Raw genomic sequence first — 22172 nt, forward strand, 5'->3', positions numbered from 1 at the left:
CGCCCTGGTCCTGTTGGAAGAATAACCTGCAGGAACAGGGCTGCGGGACCAGAAGGGGACATTGCATCTGGGAGCGCCCAGCCTGGGCCCTCAGGACAGGCCCAGCCCGGGACATGAAGGGCCCCCGGAGGATGGGATGTGCTTCCTGCCGAGCCTCCTTGTCAGAAGGCTGCTCCCTGACCCAGAGAGCCCCACTGGCCAAGTCTGTGGCCCTGGGCAGTCCCTAAGGATTAATGATTTACCATCAGCCAATCTCTGGGCGTGCCTCCCCCCAAGGAAGGTGACTGCTGGGCCTCCTGGGGCGGGTATCCTGCTGACCCAGCTGCCTCTTCTGGGGGAAGAATGTGGTCTGAACTCAGGGACAGCTCTCAGCCTAGGCCTTCTGCAGGTGACCTACAGAGTCTGCATGTTCTAGGGGAGTTGAGGTGATGTTTAGGGACCCCATGTTCCGTGTTGGACATCGTAGGGGTGGCTGCTCAGAAGTGCAACTGGTGCCACACCCCACGGCCTTCAGGCCCTCATCCTGCCTGCCTGGCCTCGCCATCCCTGATAGTGCCTTCCTCCATCCCCCCACCCCCCACCTCTGGGCTTGATCTACTCTGGTCTGCAGTTGGCCAATAAAGTTGTGTCTCCGACCTGGCGATAGATGGGGTGTGCCTGGGTCCCCGGAGGCCACTTGGCCTGGCCCACAGGACACAGCACGGGGAGGTGGGTCTGCTGTACGTCCTGAATTGGCCTGATGGCACCCACATGAGACCTTCCAAGGTCCTGTCAGATCCTAGTGGGAGTTAGCATACTGGGTCTGTGTCCATGCTGATGAACTGCAGAAGAGACCTGGAGCCAACCCCTGCCTCCAGCCGGGTCCAGAACCCTCCAGGCGGCTTCCTGGCCCTCCCGTGGCCCCATCGGTCCTCCCCCAGCAGCATGGGGAAGTGGGAGTGCCCCAGCAAGAGGTCTGGCCAGGCAGCCAGTTTTAGGACCTCACCTGACCTCCCCATCTAAGACCTTGGGTTTGTGCACAAGTCTTTGTGATCCACTTGAGAGGTCAGCTGGGGATCTTTTTGAGTTCCCTGACCTATACCTCCCAAAGTCCCACTTTTCCTTAAGAAGGTTCTCCATACTTGCACTTCCCGTTTTCCAGGACTTCTCGCCTGTTTCCACTTCTCAAGGGCGTGCCATGCTGCTGCTCTTTATGTTTTTAGTTGTTTGGTATCTTCAGCTTCTGCTCCTAAGCCTCAGGGATCTGCCGTTCTTATCTGGGGGCAGTCCTGGGCCTGTGCACCAGGGTGTCCCAGCCCACTGCAGGTTCAGGACTCTTGCTGATGTGACCACAGTGAGGGGACCAGCACACACCATGTCACCCACTTGTTTGCTGCTTTGCAGTCATGTGTGGATGGGGCTGATCGGAGATTTGGACATCGTGATTTATCCCGAATGACAAGGGCAGGTTTTGTGCTGGCTTGGGTCTCAGAATGGGCTACTGACTTCTGGTGGGACAATGGCAAGGAGGCCAATCAGCTCAGTCTGTTAGCTCTGCAGCTGCTGCTTTTTTTTTTTTTTTTTTTCTTTTAAAGATTTCATTTATTTATTCATGAGAGGCAGAGACACAGGCAGAGGGAGAAGCAGGCTCCCTGCCGGAGCCCCATTCGAAACTCGATCCCAGGACCTTGGGTCACACCCTGAGCCGAAGGTAGATGCTCAACTGCTGAGCCACCTGGGTGTCCCTGTTAGCTCTGCTTCTAAATAAAGGGCTTAGGTGTGAAAGCCATCTCTTTGTTTGATGACACATTTCACTTCTTCTTTGCAGAGCTCTTGTGTGTCTCGCATCTTCTCTGGGTTTTTAAAGGAATTGTTTTTCCTAATTTGTTTATTACAGATGTGTAGAAGTACAATCTTTTTAAGTAAGCTCTATGTCCAATGTGGAGCTTGAGCACAGAACCCCAAGATCAAGAACCCCATGGTCTTAGAACTGAGCCAGCCAGGTGCCTCTCTGGTTTCCTCCGGTGAATTGCTGTGACCCTGCCCCCTCATGCCTCCTCCCGGCTGTGTTTCCATCTAGTCTGCAGCTTGCATCTTCCTCAGTCCCACCCATCCACTTGAGATAAAGCGGGATGCCTCTATGGCTGACTACCCCCCCCCCACCTCCCAGGGTCCTCAGCATTCCTGGGCTGGACACTATCTCTGCAGCTGTTCACTTCCCGAGCTGAAGACCTCAGGGTGAGAGGCCTCCTAGGGTTCTAGAAGACAGTCTCCAAGTGGCAGTTTTAAGCAAACAAAGGTTTGCTGGCCTGTACCATGCTGCTGGCATAGTCACAGGATGCTCAGAGGCCTGCCTGGACTTGGTCACGGTGCTTGGCAGGTTCAGGGGATCCAGAGTTGTTTCTGCAATGCCCCTCACACTTCTCCCTTGGGGTGGGGGTGCTGCAGTGGCTCTGGCTCTGCCTTCTCTGAGATTGGAAGCTGCAGAGAACTCCCGGGTCCATGTGTCCCTGTTGTAAGGTAGCCCTGGAGATGCAAATTTCCCCTTTGGCCAGCAGGTGCATCTTTCACCTAGGAGCACACTTGTACCACCTGTTTGCTGGATGTGGGGTGAGAGTGGGAATCTGCACACGGGGGTATCTCCGGGGCAGGCAGCCTGCCCACTGTCCTCTTCCAGGACGTCTGCCTAGTGCTGTCTGGTCAGAGCAGACCTGAGGCTGGACTTGGATGGGAGCCCCGGAGAGGGCTGCTGGTCTCCCCGAATTGTCGTTCGCCTCTAGTTTTCTGTGTAATCCGCACACTGGCTCCAAAAAAGAATCTCTGCCACCACCTGCAGATGCACGAGTCCCAGGGCTGATCCCAGGGCCGGCGTGGCTGGGCTGGGACACTGGGTGCAAGGTCAGGGCCGCGGCTGGGGCGGGTTGTTTGCAGGAGGAGTGGCGGCGCCTGGCCCAGAGCCGAGGCTGCTCCTTCGCGGTGACCTTCGGGGACCAGCCCTAGGCGTGGGGGTGACCCTGGGGCGGCCGGAGCCTGGGGGCCGGGGGACGCCAGATTCCCGGGCGGAGGGGAGCAGGCCCGCCCAGCAGGCTCCCTGGGTCGGTGCGCCCCAGCCCCGCCGCACCCCAGCCCCGGGCGCAGCTGCGGGAGGCTCGGCGATGCCCGCTCGGCTCCGCTGACGGGCCGCGGCCGCTTTAAGACGCGCGCTCCGCCCCGCCGGGGGGCGTGGTCCCGCTGGCCCCGCCCCCAGGCCCGCGCGGGCGCATTGGCTGCGCGGGGCGCGGGTGGCGGGTGGCGCTTTGAACCTCGCGCGTGCGGCGGCGGGGCCGGGGCGCTGCGGGCGGCGGCGGGCGGCGGCGGGCGGCGGCGGGCGGCGGCGGGCGGCGGCGGGCGGCGGCGGGCGGCGGGGGCGCTCGGGGCGTCCGCGGCGGGGCCATGGCGGCGGAGGCGCGCGTGTCGCGCTGGTACTTCGGGGGCCTGGCCTCCTGCGGGGCCGCCTGCTGCACGCACCCGCTGGACCTGCTCAAGGTGAGGGCGGGGCGCGGGGGCCGGGGGGGGGGGCCGGGGGCCGGGGGGGGGCCGGGGGCCGAGCTCCCTGCGCGGACACCTGCCGCGGGCGTGGACCTGCCGCCGTGCGCCCGCCGCCCCTCCCCCGGCCGTGCCCCGCTACCTGTGTGACCTTGGGCCCCGCGCCGGGCCTCTGGGGACCGACTGTGCGGGCTCCGAGTGGGGGCGGCTCCGTGGGCCCAGCGGCGCGGGCACCTGGGCGGGGCACCTGGGGCGCACCTGAGCGCGGCCCGGGGGCGGCCGCAGCGTTCACTCGCGGCTCCACTTTCCTAGGAAAGTGCTTACGGGGCGGCCGCCCGCGACTGAGCTGCTCTTGTCTCCCGGGGCAGCCGGCGGGGGCGTTTCTGCCCGGTTCTCCCCAGAGAACAAAGGGCCGATGATGCAAAGCACAGCTCGGTCTGCCCCCGAGGCCCTGCCCCGGCCCGGCCCCCTCCTGCCCACCCCCGGCAGCCCCAGGGGGGCACTGGCGCCCTGGCCCCCTGGACCCAAGCCTCAGCCCCTCCTCCACCTGAGGATGTTTCTTTGAGCAGCTTTTGTCCTAAATGAAGGGGATTGACTTTTCTAGTAGAAACGGTCCCCGCCGGTCAAGGCAGGATCAGCAGATGGGGCGGCACAGCTCGGCCCTGGCCCGTCCCGTCTTGGAGAGGCCTGCGTGGGGCCTGAGGGGCGGCCCGGGGAGCGGGGCCAGGCCTGCAGGGTGCGGGGCTCCGGGAAGGGCCCGGGAAGGGGCGGTGTCGGTGAGGGGAAAGGTGCTCTTTGGTTTGGGGAAGGAGGAACCTCCCCCGTGTCTGTGTTGTCTGGCTCTCCCCGCCCCCGCAGGTCCGTGTGCCCAGCCCTGCCCCCCACCCCCGCGGTGGGGCCCTGGGGGTTAGCTGTGCGCCTGGCTGTGGGTGGACACAGCTTCCCGGGGCCCTCGGGGCGGCCCAGAGTCCAGGGCTCCGTTGGGCATCACCGCCCCACGCCCTGCCCCCGGGTGCTGGTTTGCTGCCGACGCTGCCAGAAGGGGGTCATGGGAGGCCGCGGCCACAGGACTCAGCTGTCTGGCCCGGGAGCCCTCAGTCCTCTGCGGGGTGCAGCGGGCGGGAGGTCGGCGGGGAGGCGGGCTTGTCGCCTCTCCGCGGTGAGGCCACCGGAGTGATTACAGCTCTTTGGTCTCGCTTTGCCTCCTGCCCCGGCTCAGGCCTCACGGCTGCTCCCCACCTGGACGAGGGCCGCTTCCTGCGTGGCCCCCTTGCCCCCAGGCCCAGTGCCCTCTGTCCCGTCCAGCTGGTGGCTGTGGCTGAGCCGAGCGCCCCTCCCACCTCCGCTGCCCCGCCACCCAGTCCCCTGGGCAGCGACAGAGAAGGAAGGGAGGGGTTCCCCCACTGAGGGAAACCGAGGCAGGAGGGCCCGTAACCTGCCCAAGCAGGCCCCCCCAGAACGTGACTGGGGCCGCCCAGGCTGGGGTGAACAGCAGGCGCGTCCTCCCCCTCCTCCCCCGCCGGACTCCTGCGTCTCTTCCAAGCCCGCCGGCAGGCTGGCAGGCTGCCTCTGGAGTCCCCGTAACTTTGATCGCTCTTTTGAGACGTGGTCTGGCTAAGAAATGGGGCTCTGCAGTCCCCTTGCTGGGGGTCACCCCCTGCCTCAGTGTCCTCATCTGTAAAATGACACTGCTGACCCCACCCCTGCAGCCCGTGCTGTGAGGCCGCAGGCACGCGTGTGGAGTATTGTCACGGGCCTGGCGGGCCCATGTGTCAGCTGGTACTGCCACGCGTAGAGCAATAGTGTAGGCTAGAGGTTGGTGCCAGGTGTGGGCGTGGAGTCCCTTCTGCACCCCAGCTGGGCCTCCCCGTGCCTCAGTTTCCCATCTCTAAACTGGGGTGCTGACAGCACTCAGCCCATGGGGTCTTCGTGTGGGTGTAGAAGTGGTAGGTGGTGGGAGAGGGCTCAGGGCTGAGCTGGGTGGGCCCTGGGCGGGGGGCGGGCCCTGTTCTGAGCAGGTGTGACCCCGACAGGTGCATCTGCAGACGCAGCAGGAGGTGAAGCTGCGCATGACGGGCATGGCGCTGCAGGTGGTGCGCTCCGATGGCATCCTGGCGCTCTACAACGGCCTCAGTGCCTCCCTGTGCCGACAGGTGCCTCTGGGGGCCCCGCCGCCCAGGACGGTGGGCGGGCAGGACTCTCGCCAGGGCCTTCTGCCTCCCAGGCCCCCGGCCTCCGGGTGAGGGTGTCCTAAAGTCCCGGGTCCAGAGTCCATGCAGGTGGGGGAGAGGCTGGCGCGGCCCAGGCCTGGCCTGGGAGGCGGCCTTGCCTCCTCCCTCTGGCTGCCCCATGGGCAGGGATGTCCCTGTCTCCTCTTTTTCATGGTGGAGGCAAGAACCCCCGGCCCAGGGAGGGGGCGGGGTGTGGGGGCAGGGGGAGCTTCTGCCTCCCGCAGGGTCAGGGTCAGGCCCTGCTCTCCAGCGCCCTCAGACCTCTGCTTAGAGACCCACGGGGGGGGGGGGGGGGAACAAGCGAGCGGCTCTGGACTCCCCTGGCCCCGGGTTAGTATGGCCTTGGGAGGGTCGCCCCGTGGCCCCTTAGGTGAAGACTGTGCACCGGGAGGGTCCCTCCACCTGCACCCTCTGAGCCGGGCCCCCTTCCCCAGATGACCTACTCCCTGACTCGCTTTGCCATCTATGAGACGGTGCGGGACCACGTGGCCAAGGACAGCCAGGGGCCCCTGCCTTTCTACAAGAAGGTGTTGCTGGGCTCCATCAGCGGTGAGCTGCCTGCGGGGTGGGTGGGGGCGGGGGGGCAGGTGGGCATCACCAGTCGTCACACGTGGGCTCGGGTCTGTCCGCCCAGGTTGCATTGGAGGCTTCGTGGGGACGCCCGCAGATATGGTGAACGTCAGGTCAGTGTGTGCCCCCTGCCCGGGCGGGCCGTGCCCCATATTCAGCCTGGGACAGTGGCTCAGGCCTTGGGGTCCTGGCCCCTGGGGGGCGGGCCAGGCTGAGCCCCGATGCCCGCCGGCTTCTGTGTCCGGGCCCCTGCCACCCTCCTGAGCCAGTGTGGTTGTTTCAGGATGCAGAATGACATGAAGCTGCCCCCGAATCAGCGCCGCAAGTGAGTAGCGGGACGGGGTTCTGCTCTTGGGGTGCGGGGTGCCAAGCAGGAAGCCCTGAGAGGCTCTGCGGGCCCCAGCTGGGAGCCCCAACAGGCCGCGTCCCTGTGGCGTCACCTGGAGCAAACAGGGCCGGCTGACGGCTTTTGAAAACCTGCAGCGCGGCTGCCCTGAGTCAGGAGGGCCTCTGGGTTCTTTGGGGTGGATCCCCCCCCCCCCCCCCGCCACCTTTCTTGTATCTTGTGCTGGTTCACAGGAAGGATAGTTTAAAAATTTGAGTGAGTTTGGGCCTTTAAACAGGTTTGGGTGTTGGGATATATATATATTTTTTTTTTTTTTTTATGGTGAAAATACTATTTTTCATGAAGTCTCAGGTCCTGTTGGTTCCAAGGTGCTTGTGGCCTGACGCCCTAGCGAGAGAGCAGGTGTTGGCCACAGTCCAGGGTAAATGGGCTCCAGGCAGGCCCTGTGTCCACTCTGGCCGGTGTGAGCCGCCGGGAAGGGGGACCAAGTGAAAGGGCTGCACCCGCTCACCTCTGGACCAGCCTCGAGGGCTGGCGCCCAGGTGTTTTCTTGTAGAACCTGAGGGGCCCCTGACGCCCGTGCGAGCCGCATGGCGCTTCCCAGGGAAGACGCCCGTGGGGCCCAGGGGCCGGCGATCCGGGAGGGCCTCACGGGGACCCATTCTCTGTCCCCGGCAGCTATGCCCATGCCTTGGACGGCTTGTACCGCGTGGCCCGCGAAGGTAAGGGGAGCGGGGCCCTTGGTGGGGCCCAAGGAGGCAGAGGGGCCTGGGGCGTCCGGGGGGAGCCCTGAGGGATCTGGCTGGGCGCCTGACCTCCATTCTCCGGCAGAGGGTCTGAAGAAGCTGTTCTCGGGCGCAAGCATGGCATCCAGTCGAGGGATGCTTGTCACCGTGGGCCAGGTGGGGCTTCTGCTGGCGGGGGGTGTCAGGACGGCATCTGGGGGACCCGCCCTGGGCCCTTGGAGAGGTGGTGGAGGAAGACACTGGGCACGGACCACGGTGGGGGCTGGGAGGTGGGTAGGCCCGTCCCCATGTGGGCCTTGCCCGTCTGCCTGGTCACCGTCCCCGTGTAGGTGACCTCAGAGCAGGCGCGTGGTCAGCCCCGGTGGGGTCCCTGGGGGCCCCTGTGTACTTTCCCTGGAGCTGGGGGCCATCTCACAGGCCTGCCTGCCCCCTCCACCCCCACAGCTGTCCTGCTACGACCAGGCCAAGCAGCTGGTCCTCAGCACCGGGTACCTGACTGACGGAGTCTTCACTCACTTTGTCGCCAGCTTCATCGCAGTGAGTGCTGGGCCGGGTGCGGGTGGGAGCTGAGGGCCCATGCAGGGCTCAGGAGGGCTCGGGAGCAGCCCTCGGGGTCCTGCAGGCATCCAGGCCAGGGGCTTTTGTTTGTAGGGGTGGGTCTGTGAGGGGCGCCCGCGTGCCCTGCCAGTGGTGATAAGCCCCCCCCCCCAGGGTGGATGTGCCACGATCCTGTGCCAGCCCCTGGACGTACTCAAGACTCGTCTGATGAACTCCAAGGGCGAGTATCAGGTGAGCGGGGGCTGCGGGCAGCGTTCTCCCTCCCCCCGCCCCGAGTATGGGGGCAGGGAACTAGGGAAGGGGTCCCCACGCTGCCACGGTCTAGTGGGGGCTGCAGGCACCATTTCCCCAGAGTACAGGTGGGGGTGCCGGACCAGGGGGACCAGGTGAGGCTCCGCGGCTGGGGGGCCGCGTCCGGGTCCTGGCTGAGGCTCGTTTCCTGCCTGCACAGCCTTGGAGCAGCCCGGGGCCCGTGTGTGTGTCTTTAAAGGTTTTATTTTATTCTTTCAAGTAGGCTCCACGCCCAGCGTGGGGATTGCACTCAGGACCCTGAGATCGAGAGTCACGTGCCCTATAACACCGGGTGTCCCCCGTGTGTTTTTAAATCCGAGTCCTTGACGTGTTAACAGAGGCCGCCGGTTCACTGTAGTCAGTGAAGTTCGGTGAGGTGCCGGGCCCGGAGCCCACGGGCGTGCGTGGCGCCCTGTCCCTACAGCGCCCGCTCTCCCCGCCAGCCCCCCACGCCTGGGGTGCCCGGCGGTCACCTGGCCCGGGTGTGGCTTCTCCTGCCGGGGACCTCGTTGCCCGCAGGCCCCTCCTGCTGGCAGGACCTTGGGTCCAGGCCCTCTGCCCGCGGCTGTGGGTGGGCTCCGCGAATCGTCCACGGCAGGAGCCGCGTCTCACGGCTTTGTTTCTGCAGGGTGTCCTCCACTGCGCTGTGGAGACGGCCAAGCTGGGGCCGCTGGCCTTTTACAAGGTGGGGGCAGGGCTGCAGGCGGCATCAGGGGGTCGGGGGCATCGGGGGTGGGGGCTGCGGGGTCAGGGGTGGGGCAGGGGGGCATCGGGGGTCGGGGCTGCGGGGTCGGGGCTGCGGGGTCAGGGGCAGGGCAAAGGGGCATCAGGGGGGTCGGGGCTGCGGGGTCAGGGGCCGGGCAAAGGGGCATCAGGGTGGTCGGGGCTGCAGGGTCAGGGGCGGGGCAGGGGGCCGAGGGGGCGGGGCTGCGGGCGGGGGTCCCTGGGGCCGCTCCACGTCCTGCCCCCTGTGCTCCCCAGGGCCTCCTGCCTGCCGGCATCCGCCTCATGCCGCACACCGTGCTCACGTTTGTGTTTCTGGAGCAGCTTCGCAAACACTTCGGCATCGAAGTGCTTTCCTGAGGGGCGGGGGCGCGGCCGAGCCTGGTCCTTCCCGAGCCCAGGAGGCCTGGGCGCTGATCCCGGGGGCTGAGCGCTGCCCCAGGCCGGGCCTCCGCCCCCACCCCCCCTCCCTGGCTTGGCTGCAGGCTCCTGCTCCCACCCCTCCCAGCCTGCCTGGGCCTGAGCCATTTCCAGGGACCTTCGTCCCCCCACCTCCTTCCTGCCCTCCCGGCCCCGGGCGGTCTCCTCCTCCCTGAGCAGCCGCCTAACCCGGGAGGTGGGAAAGGTGGGCGCCCAGGCTCTGTAGGGTCGGAGTCCCCTGCCCCTTCTGCGGCCCTCGGCGCCGTCTTCCAGCAGCTTCCAGCAAGGAGCTAGGTGGCAGAGTGGGGGGCCGGCCCTTGGCCTTGACACCGGATTCGGGGCGTGCACACGCACTTTTCTTGCCTGAGCGGGACCAGAGCTTCTCTGACATTCTCCGGGGTAGCTGCGCCCCGAGCTCCGGGCAGAGGGGCAGCACGTGGCCTCCGGCACCAGGTCCCGCCGCCCCCTGTTGCTTTAACAAGTAGTTTCGCCAAAACCTCTCAGCTGGGAGCCTGCTGCGCCGGGGAGAGCAGCGTCCACGCTGTCCTTGCTGTCCTCGCTCCCCTCGCTCCCCGGCCCCAGGCAGAGGCCGGCTGCAGGGTGTCCCCGGGGCCCCCGGTGTGGACGTGGCTGTCCACAGGCCCCCCCCACAGCTGAGACCCAAAACACCAGCGCCTGAGTCCCGCTGCCGCCGCAGTGGTCTGGGGGCTGCGACCTCCTGCCTCCCCGGGTCCCCTGAGTCCTGCACCCCCAGCCAGCAGGGTGCTCGGCGGGGCGCTAATAAAGGACGGTGGAGTGCTCCGTGCCTGGCGTCTGTGTGTAGGCTGGTGGCGCGGTCTGCGGGCTGCTCCGCTGTCCGGGGCACGGGACCCACTCTGCACCCCCAAGGAGGGCTGTCCGGTCTCTGGGGGACAAGGCTGAGGCGCCAGGGGAGAAGGAAGCCCCAGCCCTGACTGGACACATTGGGGGGGTGGCTTGTGGGCAGAGGAACTGCGGGTGCTGGGGCTGCAGCAGCTCAAAACCAGAGGGAGGGGGTGGGTGTGCCCAGGGGGTCTGGTCAGTGTTCAGTTTCTGGATCCAAGCCCATGGACCCCCAGGGCTTCCCCTTCTCAGCTGGCACCTGGGTGCTGCAAGCTGCCCCCCCACCAGCTTTGAGGGTCCCCAGCTGACCTGGGAGCCCCCTCTGGGCTCTGGGAGGAGCCCCTCGGGTCAGAGTCCTGGGCTCTGGGGTCCGGCCCAGAGAGGGGCGGGGGAGACCCCAGTTCTGCAGACCACAGACCCTTGGACAGACAGGCCAGGGCAGCAGGTGGCACGGGTGCCACCCCTGAAGCCTCCCAACGTCCCGGGCGGGTGGGCGATCCCCGCCTCCGGCAGCCCGTGGGCAGCTGCCTCCAGCAGGACCTCCCACTGGTTCCGGAGCTTCCCGAGCGCCCAGCAGAGGCGGTGAGGGCGGCCCAGCCCTGGGGGAGCGGAGCCTGCCGCATCCGCTCGGAGCTGCCGCCACGACAGTCCCGCATCCGTGTGTCCAGCCGCGGGGCTACTTGGAAGCAAATTCCAGACTTTGAGTCATTTATACATAAATCAGCTCGTGTGTCTAAAAATAGTCTCTCGGGGGCACCTGACTGGCTCAGTGGGCCGACTGCCCGGCTCCTGGTTTCGGCTCAGGTGATCTCAGGGTCGCGGGATCGAGCCCTGCGTCGGGCTCTGCACTCGGCACAGAGTCGACTTGAGATTCTATCTCCAGTAAATAAACGTTGTTCTCCTCCAAATGAATAAATCTTTAGAGGTAATCCTCGGGGCGCCCAGGTGGCTCAGTGGGTTGAGTCTGCCTCGGGCCCAGGGCGTATTCCTGGGGTCCCGGGCTCCTGTCCCGCATGGGCGGGGACCCTGCTTCTCCCTCTGCCTCTCTGTGCTCTCGCTGTCTCTCAAATATTTTTTAAAAGGTCTTAACAACCACGAACGCAACTCCAGTAGTCACTTGTTCTACGTAAACAGTGTAATGGGCCCTCTACTGTCCCGCACCTTCCCAGCGGCACTTGGGCAGAGCCGGTCTCCCCGTGTCCGGTCTCCGAGTGCCAGAGACGCCCTGCAGGCGGCTCTTCCCTCCACCCCCATCCTAGCCCGGGCTGCACCCTCACGCCTGAATTTCCTTTTTTTTTTTTTTTTTTAATTTTCATTTATTTATGATAGTCACAGAGAGAGAGAGAGAGAGAGGGGCAGAGACAGGCAGAGGGAGAAGCAGGCTCCATGCACCGGGAGCCTGATGTGGGATTCGATCCAGGGTCTCCAGGATCGCGCCCTGGGCCAAAGGCCGGTGCCAAACCGCTGCGCCACCCAGGGATCCCCACGCCTGAATTTTCTAAACTGGCGATAGATGTGGACGCATCTGAGCATCAGTACCTGGTGTGGGGTGGGGGTCCTGCATCCTGGTTTGGGTGGATCCTCAGGGCCCAACCAGGTTTGGAGGTCCTCACAAAGCAGCCAAGCACCTGGAAACCCACAGCAGGTGAAGCGAGGCCTCCAGGATCTTGGGGCGCCTGGGGGGGCTCTGCTGGGGAGCAGGCACGCCCGCCTGTCCAAAGAACCTCCTGCCCAGCTGACTTGCACACGACTCCCCGCCCAGGTCGGAACCCCCACTGAGGCCACGAACCCAGAGCCCAGTATTGAAGGGCTCCCTGCGTGAGGTCGGGGGAGGCCCCTGCTCCTCCCAGGCCCCAGGCTCCTTAGGACAACGGCAGGTTTGGGCGCCCGGGCCTTGTGCTTTCTCCTCGAAGCTGCTTTGGTTTGGAGCGAGGATTCGTCTTCCCCTGTGCTCGGCGCCTGGGGATCCGGGATCCGGGAAGCTGGCAGCTTACCAGCCTCCGGGCCTCCCAGTGCCCCGCAGACAGGACGGGCCCGACAGGTTTGGCGATGGTCTGGCAGGCGGGGCTGGGTCGTGGGCAGGACGCTGGCTTCCGGCGCCCGGTCTGGGCAATGGCTGGCAGGCCACCCTGCACCCTCCACCCTGCACCTGCACCCTCCACCCTGCACCCTGCACCTGCACCCTGCACCTGCACCCTCCACCCTCCACCCTCGTGCCCCGCCAGGCCCCGCCGCGCCCCGAGCCAATTATTGCAGACACAGCCCGGCAGGTGACGCACAGCGGCGTCCACCTCGGCCTTTTTTTTTTTTTTAATTTTTTTTATTTATTCATGAGACACAGAGAGAGGCGGAGACCCAGGCAGAGGGAGAAGCAGGCTCCGTGTGGGGAGCCCAGGACCCCGGGGTCCCGCCCTGGGCGAGGCCCACGCCCGCCCGCTGAGCCCCGGAGAGGGGGCCGCGGCCTCTTTCTTAGACACTTCACGGTTTAGAAGTTCAGGGAAAGTACTTGAGGCGGAGAAATCGCAACAAGGGGCCAAGACCGTGCAACGGGGCAAGGCCGCTCCAAGGACTGGGGCGCTGCTGCCGGGCCCTGACGCGCCGGCGGGGCTGCAGCCTCGGCTCACTCGGGCCCAGACTCCCCGGGGCGCCCCGGATCCCGCCGCCCGACGTCTGGGCTGAAGCCGAACCGGGCGGCAGGGGCGGGGGAGGCTCCCTGCGGACACTGGGAGGGCCCGGGGTCTGCCCCCCACGGCCTCCCACGACCGCCTCCCCACGGCCCCGCCCCCACGGCCCCGCCCCACGGCCTCCCCATGGCCCCGCCCCCTACGGCCTCCCCAACGGCCCCGCCCCCACGGCCTCCCCATGGCCCCGCCCCCTACGGCCTCCCCAACGGCCCCGCCCCCACGGCCTCCCCATGGCCCCGCCCCCTACGGCCTCCCCTACGGCCCCGCCCCCTACGGCCTCCCCCTATCGCCCCGCCCCCACGGCCTCCCACACGGCCCGCCCCAGGGCCCCGCCCCCAAGGCCCCGCCCCCAGGACCTCACCACGCAGCCCCGCCCCCACGGCCTCCCCCACGGCCCCGCCCCCACGGCCTCCCCCACGGCCCCGCCCCCTACGGCCTCCCCCTATCGCCCCGCCCCCACGGCCTCCCACACGGCCCGCCCCAGGGCCCCGCCCCCAAGGCCCCGCCCCCAGGACCTCACCACGCAGCCCCGCCCCCACGGCCTCCCCCACGGCCCCGCCCCCACGGCCTCCCCCACGGCCCCGCCCCCTACGGCCTCCCCCTATCGCCCCGCCCCCACGGCCTCCCACACGGCCCGCCCCAGGGCCCCGCCCCCAAGGCCCCGCCCCCAGGACCTCACCACGCAGCCCCGCCCCCACGGCCTCCCCCCAAGGCCTCCGCCCCCGCAGGGAAGGGTCCCTGCGCCCCTGCCTCTCCAGCAGAGCCGCTTCCCCCCCCCAAACTGAACCCCTGTGAAAATGGGACATGACATGCTGGCCACGTAACCTTATAGAGAAACGTTAAAGTTTCCATTTTTGCTTAGAGGGGAGGTAATTATATTTAATTTTGAAAAGAGAATTTTCTTTAAAAGATTTTAAGTCAAGTTGAACTTCAATTAAAAAAATAAGATAGAGGTCCTTGGGGGGCACAGCGGTTTGGCGCCTGCCTGTGGCCCCGGGCATGATCCTGGAGACCCGGGATCCAGTCCCACATGGGGCTCCTGGTGGATCCTGCTTCTCCCTCTGCCTGCGTCTCTGCCTCTGCCTCTCTTGTGTCTCATGAATAAATAAATGAAAACCTTTAAAAAAATAAGATAAATAATTTTTTTTTAAAAAATGAAGATTTTAAGTCATGTCTACACTCAACATGGGGCTTGGGACCACGACCACGTGCTCTGTGCCTGAAAACCTCGGTGATTACAGGACGGTAGTAAGTGATGGACGGAGGCAGCACGGGTGGGACGCCCGCCGGCCACACGGGTGTGGATGCTGGGGACACCAGGGGACATGGGCAGGACAGCCCGGTATGTCCACACTCTGCAGAAGTGCCCACCCTGGGGTGCCCAGGGGGCTCAGCGGTGAAGCATCTGCCTGCCTGCAGCTCAGGCCCTGATGTCAGGGTCCTGGGATCGAGTCCTCGTGGGGCTCCCTGCTTCTCCCTCTGCCTCTCCCCTGCTCTTGCTATCAAATAAATAAATAAAACATAAAAAATAAGAGAAGAAGAAAGAAAGAGAAAGAAGAAAGAAAGAAAGAAAGAAAGAAAGAAAGAAAGAAAGAAAGAAAGAAAGAAAGAAAAAGAGAAAGAAAGAAAGAGAAAGAAAGAAAGAAACCCTCCCTGATGGAGCTTCATGTAGCTTCAGATCATTGAACGGGGCTGGTGTCCTTTGGGGCAGTTGGGGACGGGGTCGAACCCTGCAATCAGCCCGAAGGAGCGCAGAGGGCGGAGGGCAGCCTGTGAAGGGAGCAGCCAGGCCAGCGGCCCCAGGACCCTGGCTCACCCGCCTCCTCCCTGTGCTCCCCGCCTGGGGTTAGCTCCCACGTCTATTTATAATAGTGGCTGTTTTTAAGTAACCCGCAGACCACAAGACACCTTCCCGGGTGGGGAAGGCTTTTCTTGGAACAGTGCAGCTCCCCCCCCCCAGCAGACCCCCCAGAAACGGCCCCAGCCACCAGGTGGGCAAGTGCGCTGCGGGCTCCACGTCAGGGAAGTGCTTCCACAGGAGAGGCTGGCTCCTGAAAGGGGACGGAAAACCGCAAAGTGCAGTGGACAGCTTCCCCCCCCCCCCCCGCCCTCCCCCCCACCCCCACCCCCGCAGCCTGGCTCTACAAGCCTGGGGCTCGCCCTGGTCTCGGCCCACTCTCGCCCGCAGGGCCCCTCGGGGCCTCCTCGCTCCCAGGCGACCCAGGACCCTGCCCATCCTGTAGCGCCCACCTTCCGTGTGTTCTCCAGACATCAACTGCCCAGGAGCAGAGGCCTCCGCGCCCGGGACACACGCACACACGTCCCGGCCCCGCGTGCCCCGCCAGACCTGGGCCCTAGGTCACCTCACGCCGTGGCTGCTGCGGGCTGGGAGGCCCCGGCTGCTGACCCGATGTGCCCACAAGTGGCCTCCTGTGACCTGTGTTCATCACAGCGCCGCCACTGGGTTCCCAGAGAGACCTTCCCCAAAGCGGATGTTCCAGAAAACGAGGTGAAGTTGTTTTGTTTTTAGCTTATTTATTTATTCAGTAAGCGCTCCACCTCCCGGGGCTCCAACTCGTGACCCCGAGACCCAGAGTCGCCCGCCTTTCTGACCACGGCGCCCGCCCGCAGCCACCTCTTGAAGTTTTAAACAATCTGATCCACGTGGACATGCGACAAACTACACGCTTCTGCAGGGCACGATTTCACACGTCTGCACGTGCACCGACACCCGTGAAACCATCGCCGCAGCCCAGCGGTGAAGCCCCGCAGCGCCGACCTCCTGCCCGTCCCCACCCCCGGCGCGGCCAGCAGCCCATCTCCCTCCACCACTATAGATTTCCATAAGTTCAGATACATAAAGTCATAGAATATGTAGTCTTTTTTTTTTTTTTTTAAAGTAAGCGCTCCGCCCAACACGGGGCTTGAACTCAGGACTGAGATCAGGTGGCAGCTCCGCCAACCAGCCCGGCCTGCGGCCTGTCCGCTCCTGCCCGCCTTCCCGCCCAGCCCCGACCCATCCACGGGGCTCATGGCACCTGACGGCCGTGGGGACAGGTAACCCCAGCTGGCTTAGCCACCTACCTATTGAAGGACACGGGGGTGGGGGTCCAGCTTGGGGCTGTCACAGGGACAGCTGCTACAACCGTCTGTATTCGAGTCTCTGCGAGGACACGCGCTTTCCTTTGTCTCGGTCAATGCCCCGCGGATCGTGGCCTACCTGGACATGCCCTCCCGGGGCCGTGGCCATCGGCTCACTGAGGCTGCGGTGGGTCTTCCTACTCTCAGCCATTTTAATGGGTGTGCGGTGGTATCCATCGTGGTTTTATTTATTTTATTTTTTTAGGATTTTATTTATTTATAAATAAGAGACACAGAGAGACACAGGCAGAGGGAGAAGCACAACCCCTGTGGGGAGCCCGATGGAGGACTCAATCCCGGGACTCCGGTTTCGCCCTGGGCCAACGGCAGATTCTCAACCACTGAGCCACCCAGGCGTCCCTCCATTGTGGTTTTATTTTTATTTTTATTTATTTTCTTAAAAGATTTTATTTATGTATTCATGAGAGACACACAGAGAGAGAGAGAGAGAGAGAGAGAGAGAGAGACAGGCAGCGGGAGAAGCAGGCTCCATGCAGGGAGCCCAACGTGGGACTCGATCCAGGGTCTCCAGATCATGCCCCGGGCTGCAGGCGGCGCTAAACCGCTGCACCACTGGGGCTGCCCAAAAGATGGATTTCTTTAGGAAATAGAGGCCTATTCAGGGCACATAACTTCTTCACTGAGCTTTGGTGCTTTGTTTTTCAAGAAACGTGTTGAATGTGTTGGCCTGGAGCTGTTCCTAATGTTCGCTCATTATCTTTTTCATCACTCCACTGATTACCAACCACATTTTCTAAGTCATGCCTTAATGGTTATAACGCGTTTCCTCTGACACTGACTTGCTCTATTCCACAGGTTGCTGATTGATAGTGTTTCCTCATTATGGATCATTGAAAAAAAGATAAAAATCTTTTAAAAAGGGATCCCTGGGTGGCGCAGAGGTTTGGCGCCTGCCTTTGGCCCAGGGCGCGATCCTGGAGACCCGGGATCGAATCCCACGTCGGGGGCTCCCGGTGCATGGAGCCTGCTCCTCCCTCTGCCTGTGTCTCTGCCTCCCTCTGTGTCTCACATGAATAAACAAATAAAATTAAAAAGAAAAGAAATGATCCATGCGTCAACAAGACAGCTCAAGGAAAACTAAAAAAAATAAAAAAAAAAGTTGAAGTGAATAAAAACGAAAGTACAACATGTAAAAACTTTGTGACTGCAACAAACAGAGCTTTGAGGGAACCTTGTAGCAATAAACAGACTAAAAAGAAAGGTTTCAAACAGAAAAAGTGAGATTCCACTCTAAGGTCTAGAGGGGAAAAGAGCAAAAACAAACACTAAGCAAGGAGAAGGAAAGAAAATAACACCGATACGGGCCATCAGTGAAATTTTAAGCAAGTAGGAGCTCCTGAGTGACTCAGTGGGTGAAGTGTCTGCCTTGGGCCCAGGCGTGATCCCGCTGGGCGGGGAGTCTGCTTCTCCCTCTGCCTCCCCCGCGGCATGTGATCTCTCTCGCTCTTTCAAATAAGTAAATAAAATATACTTTTTAATTTTTATTTTATTTTTTTTAAGATTTTATTTATTTATTCATGAGAGACCCAGAGAGAGAGGCAGAGACACAGGCAGAGGGAGAAGCAGGCTCCACGCAGGGAACCCAACACGGGACTCAATCCTGGGACTACAGGATCACACCCTGGGCCGAAGGCAGGCACTAAACCGCTGTGCCACCCAGGCTGCCCAAAATATACTTTTTTATTTTTTATTTTTATTTTTATTTTTATTTTTTATTTTTTTCAAAATATACTTTTTTAAATCAAAGAACCAAAAAATGTTCCTTTGAAAAGGTCAATAAAATTGATAGACTTCTAGCAAGACTGACAGGAGGGACCATCACTGCAGATCCTACAGACGCCAGAAGGATTTTTTCTTTTAAATTTAAAAAAAATTTTAAGATCTTACTTATTCATGAGAGACACACAGAGAGAGAGAGAGAGAGAGAGAGAGGCAGAGACGCAGGCAGAGGGAGAAGCAGGGTCCACACAGGGAGCCCAACGCGGGACTCGATCCTGGAACCCCGGGGTCACGCCCTGAGCCAAGGGCAAACGCCCAACCGCTGAGCCACCCGGGATCCCCAGACACCAGAAGGATATTGAGGGAACATAATAAACAACTGTACTCCAGGACATTTGACAACTTAGATGGGAGGGGACTATCCCCGGGGGAGCAGAGATGACCGCAAGGCATCCAACGTGAAGTAGATCATTCGAACAGCCTTATGAATATGAAGGACATTGAATTCATAATTTTTTTAAATTTCTATTTATTTATGATAGTCACAGAGAGAGAGAGAGAGAGGCAGAGACACAGGCAGAGGGAGAAGCAGGCTCCACGCACCGGGAGCCCGATGTGGGATTCAATCCCGGGTCTCTAGGATCGCGCCCTGGGCCAAAGGCAGGCGCCAAACCGCTGCGCCACCCAGGGATCCCAAATTCATAATTTTAAAACTCCAAAGAGGGACACCTGAGTGGCTCAGTGGTTGAGCATCTGCCTTTGGCTCAGGCCATGATCCCGCATTCCAGGGTTCGAGTCCCACATCGGGTCCCGCAGGGAGCCTGCTTCTCCCTCTCTCTGTGTCTCTCATGAATAAATAAATAAAAATTAAAAAAAAAAAAAAAGGAAAGTCACTGCCATTCATTGACTGAAGAAGAATTGATGAAACCTGACAAAATTCAACACCTATTCATGATTTTAAAGACCTCTCAGGAAACTAGAAGGAACTATCGCAGCAGGACTGGGAAAGCGTCCAAGAGCCGGGGCTAGCGTTGCCCTGGACACTGGGGGACAAAGGGCTTCCCTGAGGCCAGAGCAGGCTCCGGCTCCAGAACCAGCGGCAGAAAAACAAAACAAAAGACGCGGATAGAAAGTAAGAAATAGGGGATCCCTGGGTGGCGCAGCGGTTTCGCGCCTGCCTTTGGCCCAGGGCGCGATCCTGGAGACCCGGGATCGAATCCCACATCGGGCTCCCGGTGCATGGAGCCTGCTTCTCCCTCTGCCTGTGTCTCTGCCTCTCTCTCTCTCTCTGTGACTATCATAAAAAGAAAAAAAAAAAAAGTAAGAAATAAAACTACCTCCATCTGCACGTGTCATGGTATCTTCTAGAAAACCCCAAGGAATCTACAAAAGGGGAAAAAATCCTCCCAAAACTATATTTTTAAGTATCAAAAGAGAGGTTCCCCAAAAGAGAAGCATACGCTCAAGAACTAAAATACCCGCTCCGAGGTGGCTTGGCTGCCGAGGGGACGAGCACAGGGGAAAGCGTGGAAAATTCTCAACGGCCAACGATGAGTGTGCAACCCGGCCAACCGTGCAGCGGCCGCAGGAGCGCGGGGGAGGTGCGCTTCTTGCAAAACTGAAACGGCGTCTACGCGGTCAGGTGGGGCGGTTGTAACAGAAACCCAGAGAGAACAGGAGGAAGGAGCGACTAAAGATGAGGATGGAAGAAATAAATTGATGGACAGAAACTCAAGGCTCACACTTCAAGGAGACGCGAAAGGCCAAAGCTGTGGCGGGACCGCATGGGACTGGAGGGACCCGGTGGCCACGAGCCGGGAATCCCGGAGACCGAGTCCTGAGCAGACACTAGGAACCGCTGGTTCATGCGGAGAATGGAGCAGATTCGGTCCTAAGAACGAGGCAAGCAGAGCGAACGAGCGGCCAGGCCCGGCGAGCTGGGCCCACGAGCTCAGCCCACGCGGCCAGGCCCCCCCCCACCCCAGGCGGGGCCCTAAAGGCGGCACTAACCCGCTGAGCCCCCCCACTGGGCCTCACCCGCCTGCAGCGCCCTGGTCCCTGGTCCCTGTCCCGCTCCTCGCCTGCCCTGGAGCCGCTGCCAAAATGCCAGTCCCCGCGGTCCCGCCCGCAGGCTGCACACCGCTCCAGCTGCTTGCACAGGCGAACTTTTTTGTTGTTTGTTTAAGATTTTATTTATTTATTCATGAGACACAGAGAGAGGCAGAGACCCAGGCAGAGGGAGAAGCAGGCTCCCTGCAGGGAGCCCGATGGGGGACTCAGTCCCAGGACTCTGGGGTCACGCCCTGGGCCAAAGGCGGGTGCCTGTAGGTGTCCCTACAGGCAAATTCTGATTAAATGTTCCTGGAATGTGGGCAGCCTGGGGGGGGGGGGGGGGCGCTCAGTGGGTTAGCGCCGCCTCCGGCCCAGGGTGTGATCCTGGAGACCCGGACCGAGTCCCCGTCAGGCTCCCTGTATGGAGCCTGCTTCTCCCTCTGCCTGTGTCTCTGCCTCTCTCTCTCTCTCTCTCTCTTTCTGTCTCTCATGATTAAATAAACACAATCTTTAAAAAAAAATGTTGACGGAATGTTTACAGAACAGGAACATCGAGGTCTTAAAACTTTCACAGAAGGCTCCTGTGAGCTCAACCCCAAAATGCAAATTAGTAGACCAACCTGATTCACCACCGAGTGCCCAGGGCCTCAGCACACTGGTAATAAGCTGAAGTCAGTTAGATATGAAAAATGTAAGGGACGCCCGGGGGGCTCAGCCGTTGACCATCTGCCTTCGGCCCAGGGCCTCATCCCGGGGTCCTGGGATCGAGTCCCACATCAGGCCCCCTGCAGGGAGCCTGCTTCTCCCTCTGCCTGGGTCTCTGCCTCTCTCTCTGGGTCTCTCATGAATAAAGAAATAAAATCTTAAAAAGAAAAAGAAAAATGTGAGCCCTCATGGCCACATGGGGCTTACGGCAGGATTTCGGTGTCAGGAAGCCGATGAGCACATTCCTCATTACACATCAGAGAAGAAAAGAGACGTGCCGTCATCTCCATGGCTGCACAAAGCTGCTTGATTCAATTGGATGCTCATTTGCCATTAAAAACAAAATTCTTTCTTTCTTTTTTTCTTTCTTTCTTTCTTTCTTTCGATAGTCACACACACAGAGAGAGGCAGAGACATAGAGGGAGAAGCAGGCTCCATGCACCGGGAGCCCGACGTGGAATTTGATCCCGGGTCTCCAGGATCGCACCCTGGGCCAAAGGCAGGCGCTAAACCGCTGTGCCACCCAGGGATCCCTAAAAAAAAATTTCTTAACAACTCAGGAATAGAAAAACAATTCCTTGGGACTCCTGGGTGGCTCAGTGGTTGAGCATCTGCTTCTGGCTCAGGTCATGACCCCGAGGTCCTGGGATCAAGTCCTGCATCCGACACCTGGCAGGGAGCCTGCTTCTCCCTCTGCCTGTATCTCTGCTTCTTTCTCTGTCTCTCAGGAATAAATAAATAAAACCTTTAAAAAAAAAAAAGAAAGAGGGATCCCTGGGTGGCGCAGCGGTTTGGCGCCTGCCTTTGGCCCCGGGGCGCAATCCTGGAGAGCCGGGATCAAATCCCACGTCGGGCTCCCGGTGCATGGAGCCTGCTTCTCCCTCTGCCTGTGTCTCTGCTTCTCTCTCTCTCACTGTGTGCCTATCATAAATAAATAAAATTAAAAAAAAAAAAAGAAAGAAATCTGATAGAAAAATAGACTAAGATTGTTAATATTTAGTGGGTCATACACCTTGCATTAATTGGGAGTCTCCTGATTACATGGTACAGAAATAAGGTTCAAAATGACAGGTACCAAAGAAAATGTATTGGCTTGCATAACTGAAAACCCTGGGGGGTGAGCCTTCAGGTATGGCTTGATCCAGGTGTTTCGCCCACTCCTCTTCTCCTGTCTCAGGCCAGCTTTCCTCTGCATGGCTTCTTTCTGGGGCAGCCTCTCCTCAAGTGCAGGCCTTGTTCCACCAGTTCAGATTCCCCACGGACAGGGCGAGAACAAAGACCTGGATGACCTCTCACTGACCCCATGGGGGCCATTCGCCTTCCTGAGTCAACCCCGACCTCAGTTGCCCAGGACTGGCTGACCAGCCAAGCCGTAGCCCACGGGTGGGACAGTCCCCAAAAGAAAACCAAGCAGGAAGAAACGATGTCTTTTTTTTTTTTTTTAAGATTTTATTTATTTATTTATTTATTCATGAGAGACACAGAGAGAGAGAGAGAGAGAGAGAGAGAGACAGGATGGGGGAGAAGCAGGCTCCATGCAGGGGGCCCAACGTGGGACTCGATCCGGGGACCCCAGGATCAGGGCCTGGGCCAAAGGCGG

General features: G+C 61.2%; 1 protein-coding gene across 1 annotated transcript; it reads left to right on the plus strand.

The window, feature by feature from the left end:
* The first annotated feature begins 3312 nt into the window (after nt 1-3312).
* On the plus strand, nt 3313-10194 carry SLC25A10 (solute carrier family 25 member 10). The gene is made up of 11 exons (XM_041726660.1): nt 3313-3504; nt 5538-5657; nt 6170-6284; nt 6370-6418; nt 6589-6630; nt 7330-7373; nt 7483-7553; nt 7842-7934; nt 8109-8186; nt 8875-8931; nt 9228-10194. Exons 1-11 carry the CDS (start codon nt 3412-3414, stop codon nt 9327-9329), a joined length of 864 nt encoding a protein of 287 aa, XP_041582594.1. The 5' UTR covers nt 3313-3411; the 3' UTR covers nt 9330-10194.
* The last annotated feature ends 11978 nt before the right edge of the window (nt 10195-22172 follow it).

The sequence above is a fragment of the Vulpes lagopus genome, chromosome 12 (assembly GCF_018345385.1).
Source record: "Vulpes lagopus strain Blue_001 chromosome 12, ASM1834538v1, whole genome shotgun sequence".
Classification (NCBI taxonomy): domain Eukaryota; kingdom Metazoa; phylum Chordata; class Mammalia; order Carnivora; family Canidae; genus Vulpes; species Vulpes lagopus.